The sequence below is a fragment of the Rhamphochromis sp. 'chilingali' genome, assembly GCF_963969265.1.
Source record: "Rhamphochromis sp. 'chilingali' genome assembly, chromosome: 11".
Classification (NCBI taxonomy): Eukaryota; Metazoa; Chordata; class Actinopteri; order Cichliformes; family Cichlidae; genus Rhamphochromis; species Rhamphochromis sp. 'chilingali'.
Window position 1 is genome coordinate 23,280,380 of NC_137938.1, and position 17,066 is coordinate 23,297,445.

A 17,066-nucleotide genomic window follows, 5' to 3' on the forward strand; every position below is an offset into this window, starting at 1 on the left:
TTTGCAAAAATCAAATATGCAGATCACCATAATTCCACACTTGATCAGTCCAGACCTCGATGGAAGCAGGTTATGAAGAAGAAAAAGAATAGCAAAGATGATAGATGAATTACAAGGCCTCAGTGAGGGTCCGGAGCAGCGTGTGGGCCCGGCTAAGCCCTCTGATATCTGTGAAAAGAGGGGGGGGGGGGGGGACGTGGCATTTATAGATTTATGACAGCAAGGGAACTGTAACGGGTGTCGTTCCGCTCCTGAATTTCAGATCAATTATCTCCAAGATTTGTTGGTCACTATTTAGATCACCATGGCTTAATAAGTTAACTTCACTTTTGAAACATAACGAAAATTGCATTTTCTAGTTCAGACTCCTCGAAACCAAAGGGTTTCCAAACAGCTGAATTGGTTTCACTACTCTTGGTAATCAAAGTCGCTCTTCCTTTCATCTTGACTTTAGCTGAGCTAAACCTGCCGCAGTCTTTTCTGAGAGCAAGTTTGGTGTTTTAGAGAAATATGTGCACCGCTGTGAGCAAAAGATGAAAGAACAGCAAATAAGAAAAGAACAAAACAATTGCTTTTGTTCTTGGACAATTGGAATTGTTTTACTCAAATTATCCGTTATCATTTAATTATTTTCAGCATGTTTTTCTATAACTACACATCCTCTTTGTATTTTTTTGTTAATAAATAGATTCAGGAGAGATACAAAATATAGTTATTTGGTGCCTTTAACATTAGGCCACTAGATGTTGAAACCATGGATTTAAAAAAAAAAAAATGAAGTAGTTAATCATTTGCCAAAATAACTGCAAAATAATTTACGCTCACTGAATTATTGATGCTTCTCTCTTTAAAAATGTTTAAAATTCAAAATTTGCATTCTAGCTTAAAATGCCTGCGTGATCACCATCAATTGTCCTTAATTTTACAATTAATTTGTTTAATCAGACTTACAATGTGCCCTCAACTTTGTTGAGTCCAGAATAAAGGTAGAGTCGTATAAATCAGTCATGTGGATTAGTCTAAAATATTTTTTTCAATATTCACAGTTAGAAACAGTTGTGCCTAGCTTAGTTTTTTGCATGCTGATGATGAGGATGGGTTTACTAAAATTCATGGAGAGAGTAAGAAAGTAAGACGTAATGGTAAGAAAGAAGAAAAAGAAAGATAAAATAAAAAAACGCCGTGATGGCTACGTCATGGGGTATGAAGGGATTATGGAGCTGAGAGTCAGGGGGAATTGAGGATAGGCGAGAGGAAGAGGGAGAGAAATAATGCTAGATCGTGGAGAAGGGGTAAAAATAGTTTTCCTTTCTTGTGCACTCTGGAAAATAGACATCTGAAATTGTGTGGATGGAGTGCTCCAGAGAGAGATTGAAAGGGGGGAAGGGTGGACAAACACACATGCACACACACGCGCACGCTCACGATTGAATGTTGTGATTCTGTGCTCTGTAATCAGTTTTATATTACTGTTTGTGATAACATTTGTTTCTTCTTGCGATTTAATGACAAAAAAGGGTCAAAAGAACAAAATGATAACATTGATTCAGCGCCGTCGTTTAATCCATGTCCCGAATAGTGTTTGTGCGCTCACATTTACATGCACACACTACCCCCTTCCCTCATAACACTGTGCAATGGTTTATTCCACTGATTTTGTGTAGGTGGGGGAGGGGGGGAGAATACGATTTGATTGGATAATCCAAGGATTTAATATCCCCTAATCCTGGCACAATCCTCTCTGCATTACTGCACGGAGTAAGATTAACAGTATGTGTGTAGTATGTGTTTGCTTCGGTGTGTGCCAAAGGGCGGATGCTCTGAGAAGGGGGAAAACTGTAGTGGATACTGTGTGTCAGTGTATGTGTGTGCGTGTGTTGTCACCTCAGCATGCAAATGGGCTGTGTTTGCATGCCGTACATGATCGTGCATGTGTGCGTTTGTGTGTGTGGATGTGCCTCACACGCACACCATCGTATATCACATATCTCACCCTCATGCGTGGCCTCACATATGAATTCACTTTCCTCTGAGATATAGAAACTCTGCCTCTCAGGGAGGGCTTCTTAGTATGCAGCAGGACGGATCAAACCACGCTCCAGTATGAAGCCAGCTCCTTGTACGTGTTTGCAGATGGTTACTGTTAATTAAGCCCTAATTGGAACGTGAGTAATTAGAGGATAATTCGACTCGAAAGGAGCATGTGGCTGTTCATGAGTGCTGGAGTAAAGGAGACAGAAATACAGTGTGAATGACTAGCGGGGGCTATACTATGTTTGAATTTTTCACTGGGGCTCAAGGGAATTTTAATTACTACAATGTAGATTCAATCCCTCACCCTTACTTATTAAGACTGCCTTTATCTCTCCATTATTCTCATCTTATTGCTCATATATATTTACATTTACTCAGGGCTCATTTTTCTCTCTATGATGCTACGATAAGAGGATGTGTTAGAGGGACGCTGAACAGGGGAAAGAAGAATTTACATTTTAAAAAATGTCTGGTATGAAAATGTAGGTAAAAGGCAGACCTTTTACATGTGATAACTTTGCATACAAACGCCAAAATCTAATTTTAGTGGTATTTTTATTTTAAGGCTTAACCATCAAAGCGGTTTGGAGCATATGATAGCCATGATTCTCCTGTGTCAGAAGAAATCACAGTTAGAAAATGAGCCTCATATTTAAATGTAGGTAAACAGGAAACCTTTTAGATGGTATTTTTTTGACAAGCCACCTATCGCACGTGGAGATGTGGCTCACAGATGTGATTTTCTGTGAAAACAGATTAAGCATCCAGGGTACCGTTTTTTGGGGGTTTTTTGCTACTCACTGTCAGCGACATTAAAGTGCACTTTTGCTTTTGTTATATATCCTATACCAATGGCGCAAAGGTGGGAAGAATTTAGTCTAGATTGTTTTAGATTGAGACACGATTTTCTTGCTGTCTTTGAATGAGCTTAAATGTGAATTTCAGCCCTGAAAAGTTCATGTGGCTACCTCCTTTTTTACTTATCCTGCTTTAAAAAATGCTGGTAAAAATAAGGTGACTTAAAAAAAGCACCAAATTTTGACCCACCCCTTTGTACATCTACATGAAAATTTTGAAGCGTTTTCATGTAGGGCTTCATTAAATATACTGAAGTTATTTTACAAATCAGCCGATTCTGAGGGTTTCATGATATTCTGTGTGTTATGTCCTTATGATAAATGCTCATCTTTCTCTTATTATTTTACAAGGCAGGAAAAATGTGTGATGTTAAAGCCAGCAAACGCTCCTCCAGCACAAATTCTTTGTTTACTCAAAGAGCACAGGAGTCGCCCTTGGCAACCAGCGTTCTTGTTTACCTACCCAGTGTGCCGTCATATGATTGCCATGACAACGATCTCATTGCTATGCCAATTTTCCAGTGCTATTGTGTCTTTATGCCGGCCGACTGCACCTTTCACCTGCTGCTTTTCCTCATCTCTTCTGATTCTTCCTCTCATCCTTTGCAGTACATCATGTGGGATTCATATTATATGGTTCTATTAAAGTTCACACACACACACACGCACGCACACTCGCACAGATGCTTTGATAAGCTTTGATTCAAAGGCCTTAGTTTGAAATCAGGAGGTGTTTCTGTTCAGTCTGTTTCAAGGATGAGCTTGAATAGGCCTAATGAATGAACAAATGGAAGAAGTGATGGATGGCTAGAGGGATAGGGAAAGGGTCAGTGGATGTAGATCCTGCTACAATCAGCCTGCTCTACAACACAATCCGAAATCAATGGACAAGACGGAGCTGATCAATGAGTTTGTATCACAAGATGGATGGCAACTTAGATGGACAGCAAAAGCACCCTGAGCAGGGCTAGGATTATGATGGATGGATGGATGGATGGATGGATGCAAGGTTATGGATGGATGGATGGATGGATGGATGGATGGATTCAAGGTTATGGAAGACGGTCAGATAAGATAAGATAAGATAAGATAGATAAGATAGAACTTTATTAATCCCTCGGGTGGGTTCCTCTGGGAAATTCGATTTCCAAAAAAGCACAGCACCGACAGAAGTTACAGAGTTACAGAATATTATATATATATATACACACACACACACACACACACACACACACATATATATAATACAGAGACAATATAAATAAAATATACGAAGGGGATAAATAGAATAAATAGGAATAAAAAATAAAAATACAAGTGAATTGCACATTTCAAGTATTGAGTCTATTGCACTGTTGACTATTTACAAAAGTATTGCACAAAAGGTATTGCACAGTGAGGTGAAGAGGCACTACAGCTTAGTTTAGGGGGAAGTTTATGTGTATTTTCCATAAGGTTATGATGATGCTGACAGCTTGAGTCGATAAAAGTGTGGGGTTAAAAGTACATATCATTCCTTCCTTTGCACACCCCTTGTGTGCCCATGTTTGTGTGTGTGTGTGTGTGTGTGTGTGTGTGTGTGTGTGTGTGTGTGTGTGTGTGTGTGTGTGTGTGTGTGTGTGTGTGTGTGTGATGGCCTTGTCTTAGATCAATAGCTTTGTGGTGACAGCTAAGAGCTGATTAATCAAATGTATGGATCAGTCTCTCGCTGCTCTTCCCTCTCTTCAATTACCAGCTTCATTACATTGCCTTAACACCCCACTGGGACCTCTCTCCATTCTTTCTCTCCCCTTCCTCGCTTTCTTCCACCGTACTTCTGTCTTCCTCCTCTCTGTCTCTTCCCATCTTTTTTTCTTCCTCTGTTTTTATCACCGTCTTTCAATAACTATAGCTGTAAACTACATATTATTGAGCTTAAAATCCTATTTTGATTGGCAGGGAGGTATTAATATATACATGGATCCTTTCTGAGACCTATATATAATAATATAATACTATTATTATAATTTCCTCATTACTATTATTATTATTAATGTGTTAAAGAACAAACAGCAAATCTCTGCATATGAATGAAGATTATATTCCTCCACTTTTTAGAGTAATGTACCCACAGATAAGAGCTTTTTGGTGAGATCCATTCCGTTCCTTTTTATTCAATACCTTTTGTTTTTTGCTCTATGTTCTTTATTTGTTCTATTTTGATTAATCTTTTGCTTACAATCAAAAAAGTATATAATTAATAATAAATAGTTTTAGAACTCATTGTGAATTTATTTTGCAAAATGTGAAACTGTACTTGATGAGCGTGTTTTCTTGCTGTATATTTAGATGTCACTTCACTGGCTCATATCTCCTTTAGCCTCGTCTCCTACCTCCATCCCTCCTTTTGATCCAGCCTTCTTTTTTCTCTTCTTGTTTCCTTCTTTTCATCACCTTCATTCTGCAGCTCTGATCCTCTGTCTCTCTGCCCTCCTTTTCTCTTCCTGTGTTTTTATTCCCATCTTTCAGTAACTCCTCATAGACATAAAGTACCTATTTTAAAGGAAATATCACATATTGACTGGCAGTGAGACATAAGTACATGATTTCTTTAACATTATTTATTTCAAACTTTTAGAAGTTATTTTGAAACTAGAATTGTCTTCTATGTCTTTGCGGCTTTGCCCTCCTCCCTTCCTTCCACCCCCCTGCTTCTCTTCTTGCTTTCCTCTTTTCACCGCCATCATTCTGCAGCTCTCCTCCTCTTCCTCCTCCCCCAGCCCATTCCCCTGGCATTAACACTGTGCCTCATTGCCTCAGTGCTATGACTAAGCACTGTGTGTGTTTAGTATGTTTTTGTGCCTATGTGTGCTTCTACGTGTGTGTGTGCGTCAGACCTGTGTTTCTTTCTCTAAATAGCGAACGAATAGGGGGAGACATGGAGAACGTGTGTTTGCACGCGTGCATTAGCATTCATGGCAGTGGATGGGTGTAGTCGTGACATTTTTTAAAGATAGAGCAAGTCACGACTGAATCACGCCCAGCTCCTCCCTCCCGCCCTCCCTCCATCCCCTATTTCTCTTTCTATTCTTTTTGAATCATCCTCTCAGGGGCAGCTCTGCTTTCATCCTCCCACACTCGGTCTCTCTTTCTCGCTCTTCATGTACTACTTCTTTTTCCAGCCTTTCCATTCATTCCCCAGGTTCCTCTTGGCCTTCCACCTGCCCTTTCAGTCGGTCGAAGTTAGGCAGGGTCCCCCAGGTCTCTCTCTTTCTGTCTCTCGTTCAACATCCTTTTATTTTTAGCTGACTGCGCCTGGTCCTGTTACACACTTGTCATTTCACCCCACTACAAAATCTCTCTCTCTCCCTTGCCTCCCCCGCCTCGTCGCCGTATCTCAACCTCCTCTTGTCCCTCATCTAATCCGTAGTTCTTCAGTAATCCTGATCAGCTGGCCTGCATTCTTAATCTCGTCACTTCTCAATCCTCCTCTGTACTCCTGCATGCGTGTGTGAGACAGAGAGGCTGAAAGAGAGAGAGAGAGAGAGAGTGAGAAATCATAGGTAGTAAGACTGTGTGCGTTTGGCAGGGATCAACCAGCCTCGGACAGAGTTCAGACACACCTGTTACCTGCTAACATTCATTTATCTGCTGCTAAAAATAAATCCCACTTGGATACACACAGGAGCCACATAAAAATATCAGCTACAGTCTATTCATCTTTACTTTTACAACAATATTAGTATTTGTGTCTGATTTGTCATTACACTTGATGCTTGTCTGGATTTCAAAACATGCCACAAAAACCGATGTTTTCCCTGACTCAATATCAGACCTTGGTTATGTACACAGGTGTGAATATTCAGCATATAGTTACAGTAATGAGTCTGGGTTATGTTGTTTAAGAGATTTTTGTGCATTTTCCTGGTATTGCTGCCCAGTTGGTGAACAAAAATGATTTTTTTTGCTAAAGTAAATTAAACCCGCCTTTAAAAAAAAAAAAAAAGGTTCAAAATATTGATTTTACTCTGGTGGAAAGTCAAAATTTCTTTGATGGATACCTGCTGATTTACAAAATACCAATTAATGTTTGAGTAAAATATGTTACCTAAAATGTAATGAAAGTGAAGTCAGTCTTAGAAAACAAATATGTCCAGGAGAGGCTTGTTTATGTTGACCATCCGTATTCCTGCTTGCTTGTCCCTCAGATGAATCGGCCAATCCAGGTGAAACCAGCTGACAGCGAGGGCAGAGGCGGTGAGAAACACGCTTAAACATCCAAACACGTACTCCTGCATTATGTCTTTCTGTCTATGTGACATAATGACATAATGCATTCCCCTTACTGTAAACGTAACCATCCAATCCAAATCTAAATCACTCTAACCAGAACTGTAAAATCAAGCCTGTAATAAACCTTTGACGTTGTGAAGACTGGCCAAAAGGTCCTCACAGTGTACAGATGTCCTTGTTTGCCAGATAGAAGGGTAGGTGTCAAGTTGGATCAGATAGAGATGGAAAGTAGTCAGCGGGGTGCCTGGCAAGTTGCTTTCTATAAATACGCACACATACATACACATTCAGATCACACTCTTTTCATGCCACTTTCCTGGTTTATGGTCTCTGTGGTCAATACTGCAACCTGGTGGACATAAATTGAATCTGCCATAAAAAGATTGTTTTTTTTCTTTTACTGAAGACAGCCTTTACTCTATACCAGCCATGTCGCCAGCATTGGGAATATAACATTGAATTCATAACATTTTCTTCCCTTTCCTCCACACATCCTTGGCCTCTCAGAGGACAGGAAGTTATTTGTGGGCATGCTGGGAAAGCAGCAAAGCGATGAGGACGTCAGAAGGCTGTTTGAGCCCTTTGGCAGCATAGATGAGTGTACTGTCTTGAGAGGGCCTGATGGCACCAGCAAAGGTAAAATGCACTCAAATATAATACCACAAAGTGCTTCATTTCATGCAGTGCCATTTTTATTTTTAATTCAATGACTGTTTGTTACAGGGTGCGCGTTTGTGAAATTCCAAGGACATGCCGAAGCCCAAGCTGCCATCAACAGCTTGCACGGGAGCCGCACAATGCCTGTAAGCAGCATGCACATGATCGCAAAGGATAAAATCCATACGCATAAAACAAACAGACACAACCAAATATGTGTATGTACTTCTAAAGGCTTATACAGTGAACCGCAGGGGAGAGTTTGCATTTTTTGTAGGTAATAATGTAATGTAAATGTATTTGCTTTGGCCCTGCACTGCTCATTGTGCCGGGATAAGCGTGAGTCCCACGAGACTCATAAAGGATTAACTGGATAGAGGAAATGAATGAATCAACACGAAGCCTGGGCCCATTAACACCGAAAATTACTTGCAATTGAAACTTAATTCTGTCTTCACCTCTGTCCTCGCAGGGGGCGTCGTCCAGTCTGGTGGTGAAGTTTGCAGACACAGAGAAGGAGCGGGGGTTGAGGAGGATGCAGCAGGTGGCCTCCCAACTCGGCATCTTCAGCCCCATGACCCTCAATTTCCCCGCCTACAATGCCTACACGCAGGCGGTCAACGCACAGGCAAGCACAGACACACATAAACATTCGCTGTGCTGCACATGCATGCACCAAGTTTGTAAGGGGAGTGCTGTGCTTATGAAAGGATGTAATAAGTTTGAAGAGGCTATCAGTGGTCTAATTCAGGCTAATGTTATTACCCACACAACAGAACATACGTCATCTGGCATTAGCTTTCCCGCAACACACAACCATTAACCCACTGACTCGGGACATAATGGCCTTGTAATTAGATCTCTATTCATCTGTTCCTCCATCACTCCCTCTCCCTGCCCCTTCCTCTCATTTTTCTTTCCCCTTTTTCTCCCACTCTCTCTCTTTTTCCCATACCCATTTAACTGTGTCTTTGTTTTCTCTCACCCTCACTTTTTCTCCCCTCTTTCTCCCTCCTCTCTTCTACCTCTCCATCTCCTTCCTGTCTCTGCTTCCTTCCTTGTCCACAGCTTGTCCAACAGCAGGCCCTGGTTGCCCAGTCAGCGTACTTGTCTCCTGTGGCAACAGTTGCCGCCGTACAGATGCAGCAGATGGCAGCACTCAATGCCAATGGAATCATTGCCACACCCATTACACCCATCACACCATCCTCGGGTAGGCTTACATGCCATGCGTACTTAAATATATTCTTGGATTATTGGATGTATCTTCTAGCTGTACTTGTCAGTTTGTTATAACATCAAACATGATGCATTAGAAAAATAGTCACAACCCTTTTTCCTTTTAATGTTTCATGTTATCGAAAGAAAAGTCTAGATTGCTGCTTCTAGGAGTTTAAAGCATTCAGTTTATATTTTTACAGTGTAAGTCTAGCAAGATGAATCTTTGAATGAAGGTTTGGTTATTGAAGCAGTTGTACTCACATAGGAAATATAGTTAATGTCCTTCGAGATGCAAGATAGGCCTCTTGGTAGCTATCTTAAAAGGCCTCAAGGCACTTCTTTTGAAGTATTATTTTTAATTCATTTTAATTTCGCTGGTCACTGAGACATAAAAACTGCATGCATAGTGTTGCCAGGGAAGTTTTATCTTTTTTAAAGAACAAAGACTTATTCTAGTTCCCTGACTTTGCCCCCAAATGGGGTTTTAAAATCCTGAAAGTTGTACTTCTACTACCATCTTTCTACCACCAGATTTCTCCCATAAATCTAAACGTTTTATTCTTTAAGAGCTGTGTCTCTCATCTCTCTGGTATAGTGAAATATTTGCAATGACAGAGACTCTGTTTTGCTGTGATATCTGTCTGTAGGTACAAACACCCCCCCAACTATTGCAGCAACACCTGTGCCAGCGCTTCCTCCACCAATAGGAGTGAATGGTTACAGCAGCGTGCCAGCTCCCTCCAATGGGCAACAAACAGAAACACTATACACCAATGGCGTTCACCCATATCAAGGTATTTTGATCAAATCATTATGGAGTGTAGAGATATGTTTACTACTGTGATGTTGTGATGAGGACCGGACCCAAATTGCAGGACGCAAAGCAGACAAAGTGAATAAGACTAAACACAATAACAGAGACATAGAAAATAAAAATACAAACAGAAACCAAGAACTCAATAAACACTACATAAACTCCAGGTCCATTACAGATATAGAAATAAAATAAATCACAAGAATTTATTAATATATTGCCTTTTTTTAAATTCTCCTTTTTTTAAAATTTCATATCCCCAGCTCAGAGTCCAGCAGCAGCCTTGGACCCACTACAGCAGGCCTACGCAGGCATGCAGCACTACACAGGTTGGTGTATGCGCAGATCACAGAACTGATCACTTATAATCATCTGAATTCTTCATAGATATTAATTTCTGTGTGCTTTGCTTACATTAAGATAGACGAGGCATGCAAACAAAGTCAGTAGTAAATACATCTGCTCAAAAGCCACTGAAGATGATGTGACAGATGTTCACCATATGCATGTCCTTGTAAATCAAAGTTGCACATATGGATCAATTACACGTGGCTCTAAAAATCACGTTAGCTTCAGTGAAGTCATACACATATCTAATCCATAATCAGCCGTATTATTATTAATGCATATGTGTGTTTCCCAGCCGACGTCTCAGGGAGGAGGTTAAATCAAGATGAGCAGACTTGTGACTTTGTTATGAATGTGTCTGCTCTCAGACTGTCAAGGATAAAAGGACAGTTTGATTGACTGAATTCATTTTGTTTTGATTTATCCAATTTAATTAAGACACAAAAGGCTGGCGATAATGTAACACAGGACATATCATGTGTACATGATTCAATATCAAGGGGAGATGTAATGCGTGTACAGGCTCAGATCAACAGTGTCATTGTCTGGTGAACTTATTCCACTCGTATGTTACAGTTAATAGTTTTCACCTTCAGCAGAAGACGTTTCAGCTCGAACAGAGTGACTCTATTGGACGCTCCTATGTTGCCACTCGTTGTTGTGGTCCAATCATATTTTGTTGCTCCCTGTCTCTCCCAATAGCGGCGTACCCTGCTGCGTACGGATTGGTCGGGCAGCCGTTCCCCCAGCAGCCAACACTTGTTGCCCAGCAACACCAGCAGCCCCAGCAACAGCAGCAGAGAGAAGGTGATGTGGTTTCCTTTCTGGCCGGGACCACGCCCCTCTCTCCAGTGATCTTATTTAAAGTTTTTTTTATTGCAAAGTTTTTACAGCCTGAGATCATTTATCAAACTCTGTCTACTGTGTGGATGCGTGCGTGTGTGTGTGGGTGTGTGTTAGGTCCAGAGGGGTGTAACATCTTCATCTACCACCTGCCTCAGGAGTTCAGTGACTCTGAGATGCTGCAGATGTTCCTGCCTTTTGGCAATGTCATCTCAGCCAAGGTGTTTGTGGACCGTGCCACCAACCAGAGCAAATGCTTCGGTGAGAAATGCAGACGGGGGAGAAAGGGGGAGGGAATGGGGGAGGACCGGTTTATCAGAGCGAAGAAAGGACAAGTGGAAAAAGTCATTGGCTGATGAAATACTGTGTTAATTAATGCGTGTAAACCCGCCTGACAAAATGACTAAAGTTAGCATTTTGCCTGTCTTTCAGGATTTGTGAGTTTTGACAACCCAGCCAGCGCTCAGGCCGCCATCCAGGCCATGAATGGCTTCCAGATTGGCATGAAGAGACTGAAAGTGCAGCTCAAAAGGCCGAAAGATGCCAACCGCCCATACTAAGTGACTACTGAGAGGATGAAGAACAAGTGAAGAGAGGTGAGGAGGTGGAGAGCAGGTGAAGAGTGGCACAATATGAGACAAGTGAGCCTTAGTATAGAGACAGAGTGCAATCAAGTCCCGCCCAAAGCAAACTAAGGCTAAAACAGTGAAACTCGTTAGTGTGGTGCAGGCATATTGTTACTGATATCCAGTGTCAGTTTTATTGGATGCTCCTCAGATGTTTACAGGACTGTGAATCATATTCAGAAAATGCTGCATTTGTATATACAATTACTTTTACACAATATAATGTTTAAAAAACTAAAATTAATACTGAAATAACTTTTTTAAAGTGTATTTTTAACTGAAAAAAATAAACCCAGTTTGACAGCTTTATTAAACTAAATTAAAAAGAAAATTAAAATTAAAAGACATATTTAATATTTAAAACCAAGGATAATATTAAAAAAAATAAAAAACTATAATAAATATGACGAGTCCAGTGGGCGTGGTTTTCAGAGTAAGACGCATTGCGCTCTGTCTCTGTGTTGGGGAGCAAGCGGATAAATTTGGGTTAGTGAGGAAAAAAAGTGTACAAGGTAACTTAGACTTGACAGTGCACAGCTAACTGACGGGGAAAGCTTTAACCTGACATTTCAGTGAAATATGCTTTGGGTAACTTACAGAAAAACAGCTTAATCAACTCAAGAAGAGTAATTATACTAAAATATTGTTTCCCTTTTTTATTTTCTTTGACAATCTTATTTATTTTCTTTCCTGCTGTTTTGATCTTTTCCTGAAACACCCAAGAACCTTCCGTCCAATCATAATTCACGAGGACCCCATCGCTATGGCAATGGTTGCCTAGTGACCGATAAAGCCCCGACCCCCCCTTCCTCTCACATTGTTGTAAGTTGATTGGTTGGCCTGTGTTTGGGTTGCTGTGGCGATTGATTGCCTGTGTTGGTTGCCCTTGGCAATTTTTGTTCTGTCACCTCGAGCAACCAGCCATGCGTTGACCTGCATGTCCTGTTGCTGTAGTGACCACAGACTGTGTTTGGTGCATTGTGACTTTATTTTGTATTGACCTGTGCACATACTGATCAATAACTATCAATAGCCCGGACTGTACTCAGAATCAACTGATTCGATTGGATACTTGATACTTTGAATCATTTTATAGTAATTTGATCAATTCTGTAGCAACGCTCGTTACTCTTTTCAGCCTCGTTTTTGATCAGTTTCTGTAGTGTTCTGTTTGGTGTGTTTATTATTTGAACAAATGGTTTGGGTAAAGTAGTGAGCGTGGGCATCTGTGTGTACGTATGTGTCTGTGTTACACTGTTAGCGTGTAATACAGGAGAGCGTAATCCTCGTTGTATTGGTGTCTGTACAGAAAGGTGTGCAGAGGCTTCCACGGTGGACTGCTGGAGAAAGCTAGAGCAGAAATACAGTTTACTGCAAATTACATTTACTTGTTTTATTATATTATGCAACATACAGTGGCCGTACATGTTGGAACAGAGGCCATGATGTGGTTGAACAGAGCTCTAAATATGGCCACAGACTGGTCCAAAGTATGGGCTACACAGGCCAGAAGAGAGACAGACAAGGTTACTTTCATTTTACTGACAAAGGCACACTGTACTTTGGAGCGAGCATGCATTTTGTTGAGCTGTGCTCTGATAGGCTGAGTTTTTAATCCTGGATTGTGATTTATTACAGTGTTTGATGTGCCACTTTAGTTTTTTGCTCCTTCGTTTTTCTCTCCTGAGCCATTTTCACACATGAACTCCAGACAGAGTCGGGAGAAACAGGTCACCACATTTCCGAACATGCCCTTCATTACATAGGCCACTTAGGACTCGCTGGAACTAGTAGTAGTGATGGTGAATTCACTGGCCAATTACATTCTATAGTTATACCTACAGGATATGTTTATTTTATATAATTAAGATGAGCACTTAGGTGCATTATGTAAGTCTTCCAGATTTTGCGATACAGGCTAACTTTCATCTGGAGTCCCTGGCAGTTTAAGGGCATTCATAGGCAGGAAAAAAAAGCAAAGATCCAAGGGCACCTAAGCACAGGTAAGAGTCATAATCATATGAACGATAAAACAAAGACATAAACAAAGAAAGACAACATATTAAACACTTATAAAAACTCTCATACAGACACAAAGAGCATTAACACAATTACAAAAGCAGCGACCTGCAACACACTAAATCCGCTTACGTCACGTTTGATTGACATGGACTTTGTACCGGAGAGCAGGCAATTTAAACACTGTTTCAATTTTTCACATTGCACCTATTCCGCGTCATTTCTAGAAAAGTTCAGCGCTGCGGTGCATGTGTGAAAACAGCTTTTTATATATATCCCTATCACTTCTTTTGTGCTCTTTTCTCCCTCTTCCCCTCACCACCTCCTTGCTCCTCTTCTTCTTTTCCCTCCTCTCTCTGTCAGGTTTTTTTCTTTCTGCTTCTCTCCCCTCCAGTCTCTTCTTTCTATCCCTCTAGCTCGTGTTTTGAGGTAAAGGGTATGTGGTTACCATGGTGGTATATAAAAAAAAAAAACTGTGAAAAAAAGTGCCTCTTGCTTATTGGAGAACAGCCTTCAACTATAGGAATTCTGGGAGAAAAATAACAAGAGAGATTGTGACGTAAATGTAATCCTCCACAAACCCGTAACCTTTACCAGAGAGCAGAAAATGTGTAGCTGCTGTCAGGTCGGTGTTTGGAGGCACTTTCAAATGGCAGCACACATTATAAATAAAGGATTCAGCTTCTATTTCTAGACAAGCTTTTACATAACAAATCCTTGTGGGTAATAAGAAGGCCATGTAATACCTCGGTATAATACAAAAAGTTGTGGCCACTTCTTTATCCTGATTAAAATGATCACCCAGAATTTCTATACTGCAAATGCCAGAGAGTGATGCATGTTGGTAGTAGTGTTTGCTTGCTATGAATCGAGGCACATGTTCATAAGGACACAGAGACATAAGTGCATACTTCTAGATTCTGTAGACTTACTAACACACACACACACATTTACATCCAAACACACACCTACAGTCCCACAGTAACACATTTGAGTGATTTTCACTGTATTGAGTTGCATGATCCAGGCACTGTGTGTGTATGTGTTTAAAGCACCATGAGTTACCGCTGCTGAAAGACAGAATGATGCTTTCTTGTTTGACGCACTCACCTGAGACTGAAGCTAAGCGAAGCTAGCAGCATCCTGAGGTGCAGTTTTCTGCAGGAAGTGTGGCAGTCAGGCCTACACAGGAGTCTTGTTTGACAAGCTGTGAAGATCAGAGAGAAACGCAGAGCCTCAGAGTATTTATAACTCTAACAGATCCTCCCTCCTTCTCTGTCCCTCTCTCCTTTTATCACTCCCTCTACCCTCCAACTCTCCTGCCTTCACAGGTGACCTTTCAGAGTCCAGCCGAGGAGGAATCCCAGGGTTCATTGTGCTTTCAGACTGTCTGCTGCCTGTGAGCGTACGCGGACTGCAGCCACACTCACGCAAACACACAAACATACATCAACACCGAACCTCATAGGGTTCGTGGCTGATATGTACATAAAATGCACAAAAACACACACACACACTTGCTGACACTTACACAAATACACACGCGAGTCAGTAATCTCACCCATACGGCCGAGACCTTGGTTTGACCGTAGTCTGTGTGGAACAGGGTGTTTAGTACAGCTAAGACAACTCAGACCAAGTGAGAAGGGTGAAATCAACCTGCTGATATATCACTCCAATAGACTTTAACTTGTCTATACCATGTCTAATACATGACAAATATAGAGGGACCGATGTTTCATAATAAAAACCCAAGAAAATACAAAAAAAGACGACTAAATGAGTAGGTTAGAGAGACTTTGGAGAAGATCCTAATGACCTGTAAATAGTTTAGTTTACAAAGAGCAGCATTTAAAAAACAAGAAAAATGCAAAAAGAATACTACTTTAGATAAACACTGAGCAGGACACAGCAACATTATTATTATTATTATTATTATCATTATTATTATTATTACCACTAGTAACATCATCATCTTCATGAAAGGAAAATACATTCCAAATTGTAAAATGGGAAATCACTAACCTATTTTAAATTTCTACTTAGACTTTAGGTGAAACACGGGGGAGGGAGGGATTGCACTTTTATTCGGGAGGTTTTAATATTTGAGCTATTTTTTATTTATTTACTAATTTATCAATTATTTTGTTTATTGGGAGAAAAGGGGGTTTGAGTGGGTTGCAATATTTTGATTTAGGATTTTCTAGAGGAAAAAAAACAACTTTTGAGGGTCTGTCTCTCTCACTTCTTGCAATCGAGTAATTATAATGTATGTATTAATTATTACAGCAATTATATTTATTTCTAATTTATTGAATCCTGTTTTTGATCCACTCTCTTTTTAAGTTTAAATAAAAAGTATCATACTAAAATGTCTGATGTGTAATCCATGTGAGTGTTTGCATGCATGTGGGAGGGGAAGAAAGGGAGCAGGACTGGTCCAATGAAAATCTGCATTTGGAAGGTTCAGCAAGGAAGAGAGCGCACATCCAACTTTTCACCAGGAGGGGGCATCGCTACAGTAATCAGAGAAGAAGGAGAGAATTGAAATACCAATTAAGCTGCACAGCTTGTGATCTCATTTCATTCTTTATGGGAGCAGGCTACTTTTCTAATAGTAGATGCATTTGTCTTTCTCAGGAATAAGTATACAAGAGTATTATTTCTAATGATTAATTTACCAATAGAGAAAACTATTTAATAATAATGTGATGTGTGCAGAGCACATTTTTAAGAAAAAATTATTAAGCTGACTAAATATGAGTCCACAGGTGTGGGATTTGTTAGACCACTGAGAGGATACATTAAGTAGAGGAAATTTTGAGCATCAGACTTTTAATTTCCTGTGCTTGGATTTTAACTCCTTCTATCCTTCAGTCTATGGTGGACATATCTGGATTTAAATGAGGGGATATACACACACAACACACACAGCCGTCTACATAATCCCTATGCTTTGCTAATGTTTCCCACTGAGATCTACAGCTACAAAAGTGTTTCTCTGGCCAAAACAAGTAAATAATTTAATAGGAAGAGATCATTCTGACATTTATTACAATATTGATTGAGGTTAGCAGCCAAAAAAGACCTCATCAATTTTATTATACTACATTTATTTTTTATGGTGCATGAGCCCATTCAAAGATAAGATGTCAAATTGGGAATATTCCAGGATGTGATATTTTCATTACCGCATGGGCTTTCTTAATATTTTATGTTATTCAAGTATAAAATATTCTATTTATTGAAGGTCTTTTATCATAGATTGTGTTTGATTAAACTTTTAGCTGTTGCAAAAAATTGGTAAATACAATACATCTCATGTTATTTAACCTTATCTTTGTGACCAATTCAAATACTTGTATGATTCAAAGT

The 17,066-nt window shown here is 40.1% G+C and overlaps 1 protein-coding gene across 1 annotated transcript in view; it reads left to right on the forward strand.

Moving 5' to 3' along the window:
- The window catches only part of celf3b (cugbp, Elav-like family member 3b), a 33,159-nt gene extending 17,102 nt beyond the window's left edge, over positions 1 to 16,057 (forward strand). The window contains exons 5-15 of the mRNA XM_080895685.1: positions 7,079 to 7,127; positions 7,671 to 7,799; positions 7,887 to 7,966; positions 8,293 to 8,448; positions 8,889 to 9,033; positions 9,689 to 9,835; positions 10,119 to 10,184; positions 10,906 to 11,010; positions 11,164 to 11,307; positions 11,479 to 11,642; positions 15,023 to 16,057. Of these exons, the coding sequence (XP_080751811.1) occupies positions 7,079 to 7,127; positions 7,671 to 7,799; positions 7,887 to 7,966; positions 8,293 to 8,448; positions 8,889 to 9,033; positions 9,689 to 9,835; positions 10,119 to 10,184; positions 10,906 to 11,010; positions 11,164 to 11,307; positions 11,479 to 11,606 (1,149 nt within the window). The 3' untranslated portion in view covers positions 11,607 to 11,642; positions 15,023 to 16,057. The remainder of the gene's footprint in view (positions 1 to 7,078; positions 7,128 to 7,670; positions 7,800 to 7,886; positions 7,967 to 8,292; positions 8,449 to 8,888; positions 9,034 to 9,688; positions 9,836 to 10,118; positions 10,185 to 10,905; positions 11,011 to 11,163; positions 11,308 to 11,478; positions 11,643 to 15,022) is intronic.
- The last annotated feature ends 1,009 nt before the right edge of the window (positions 16,058 to 17,066 follow it).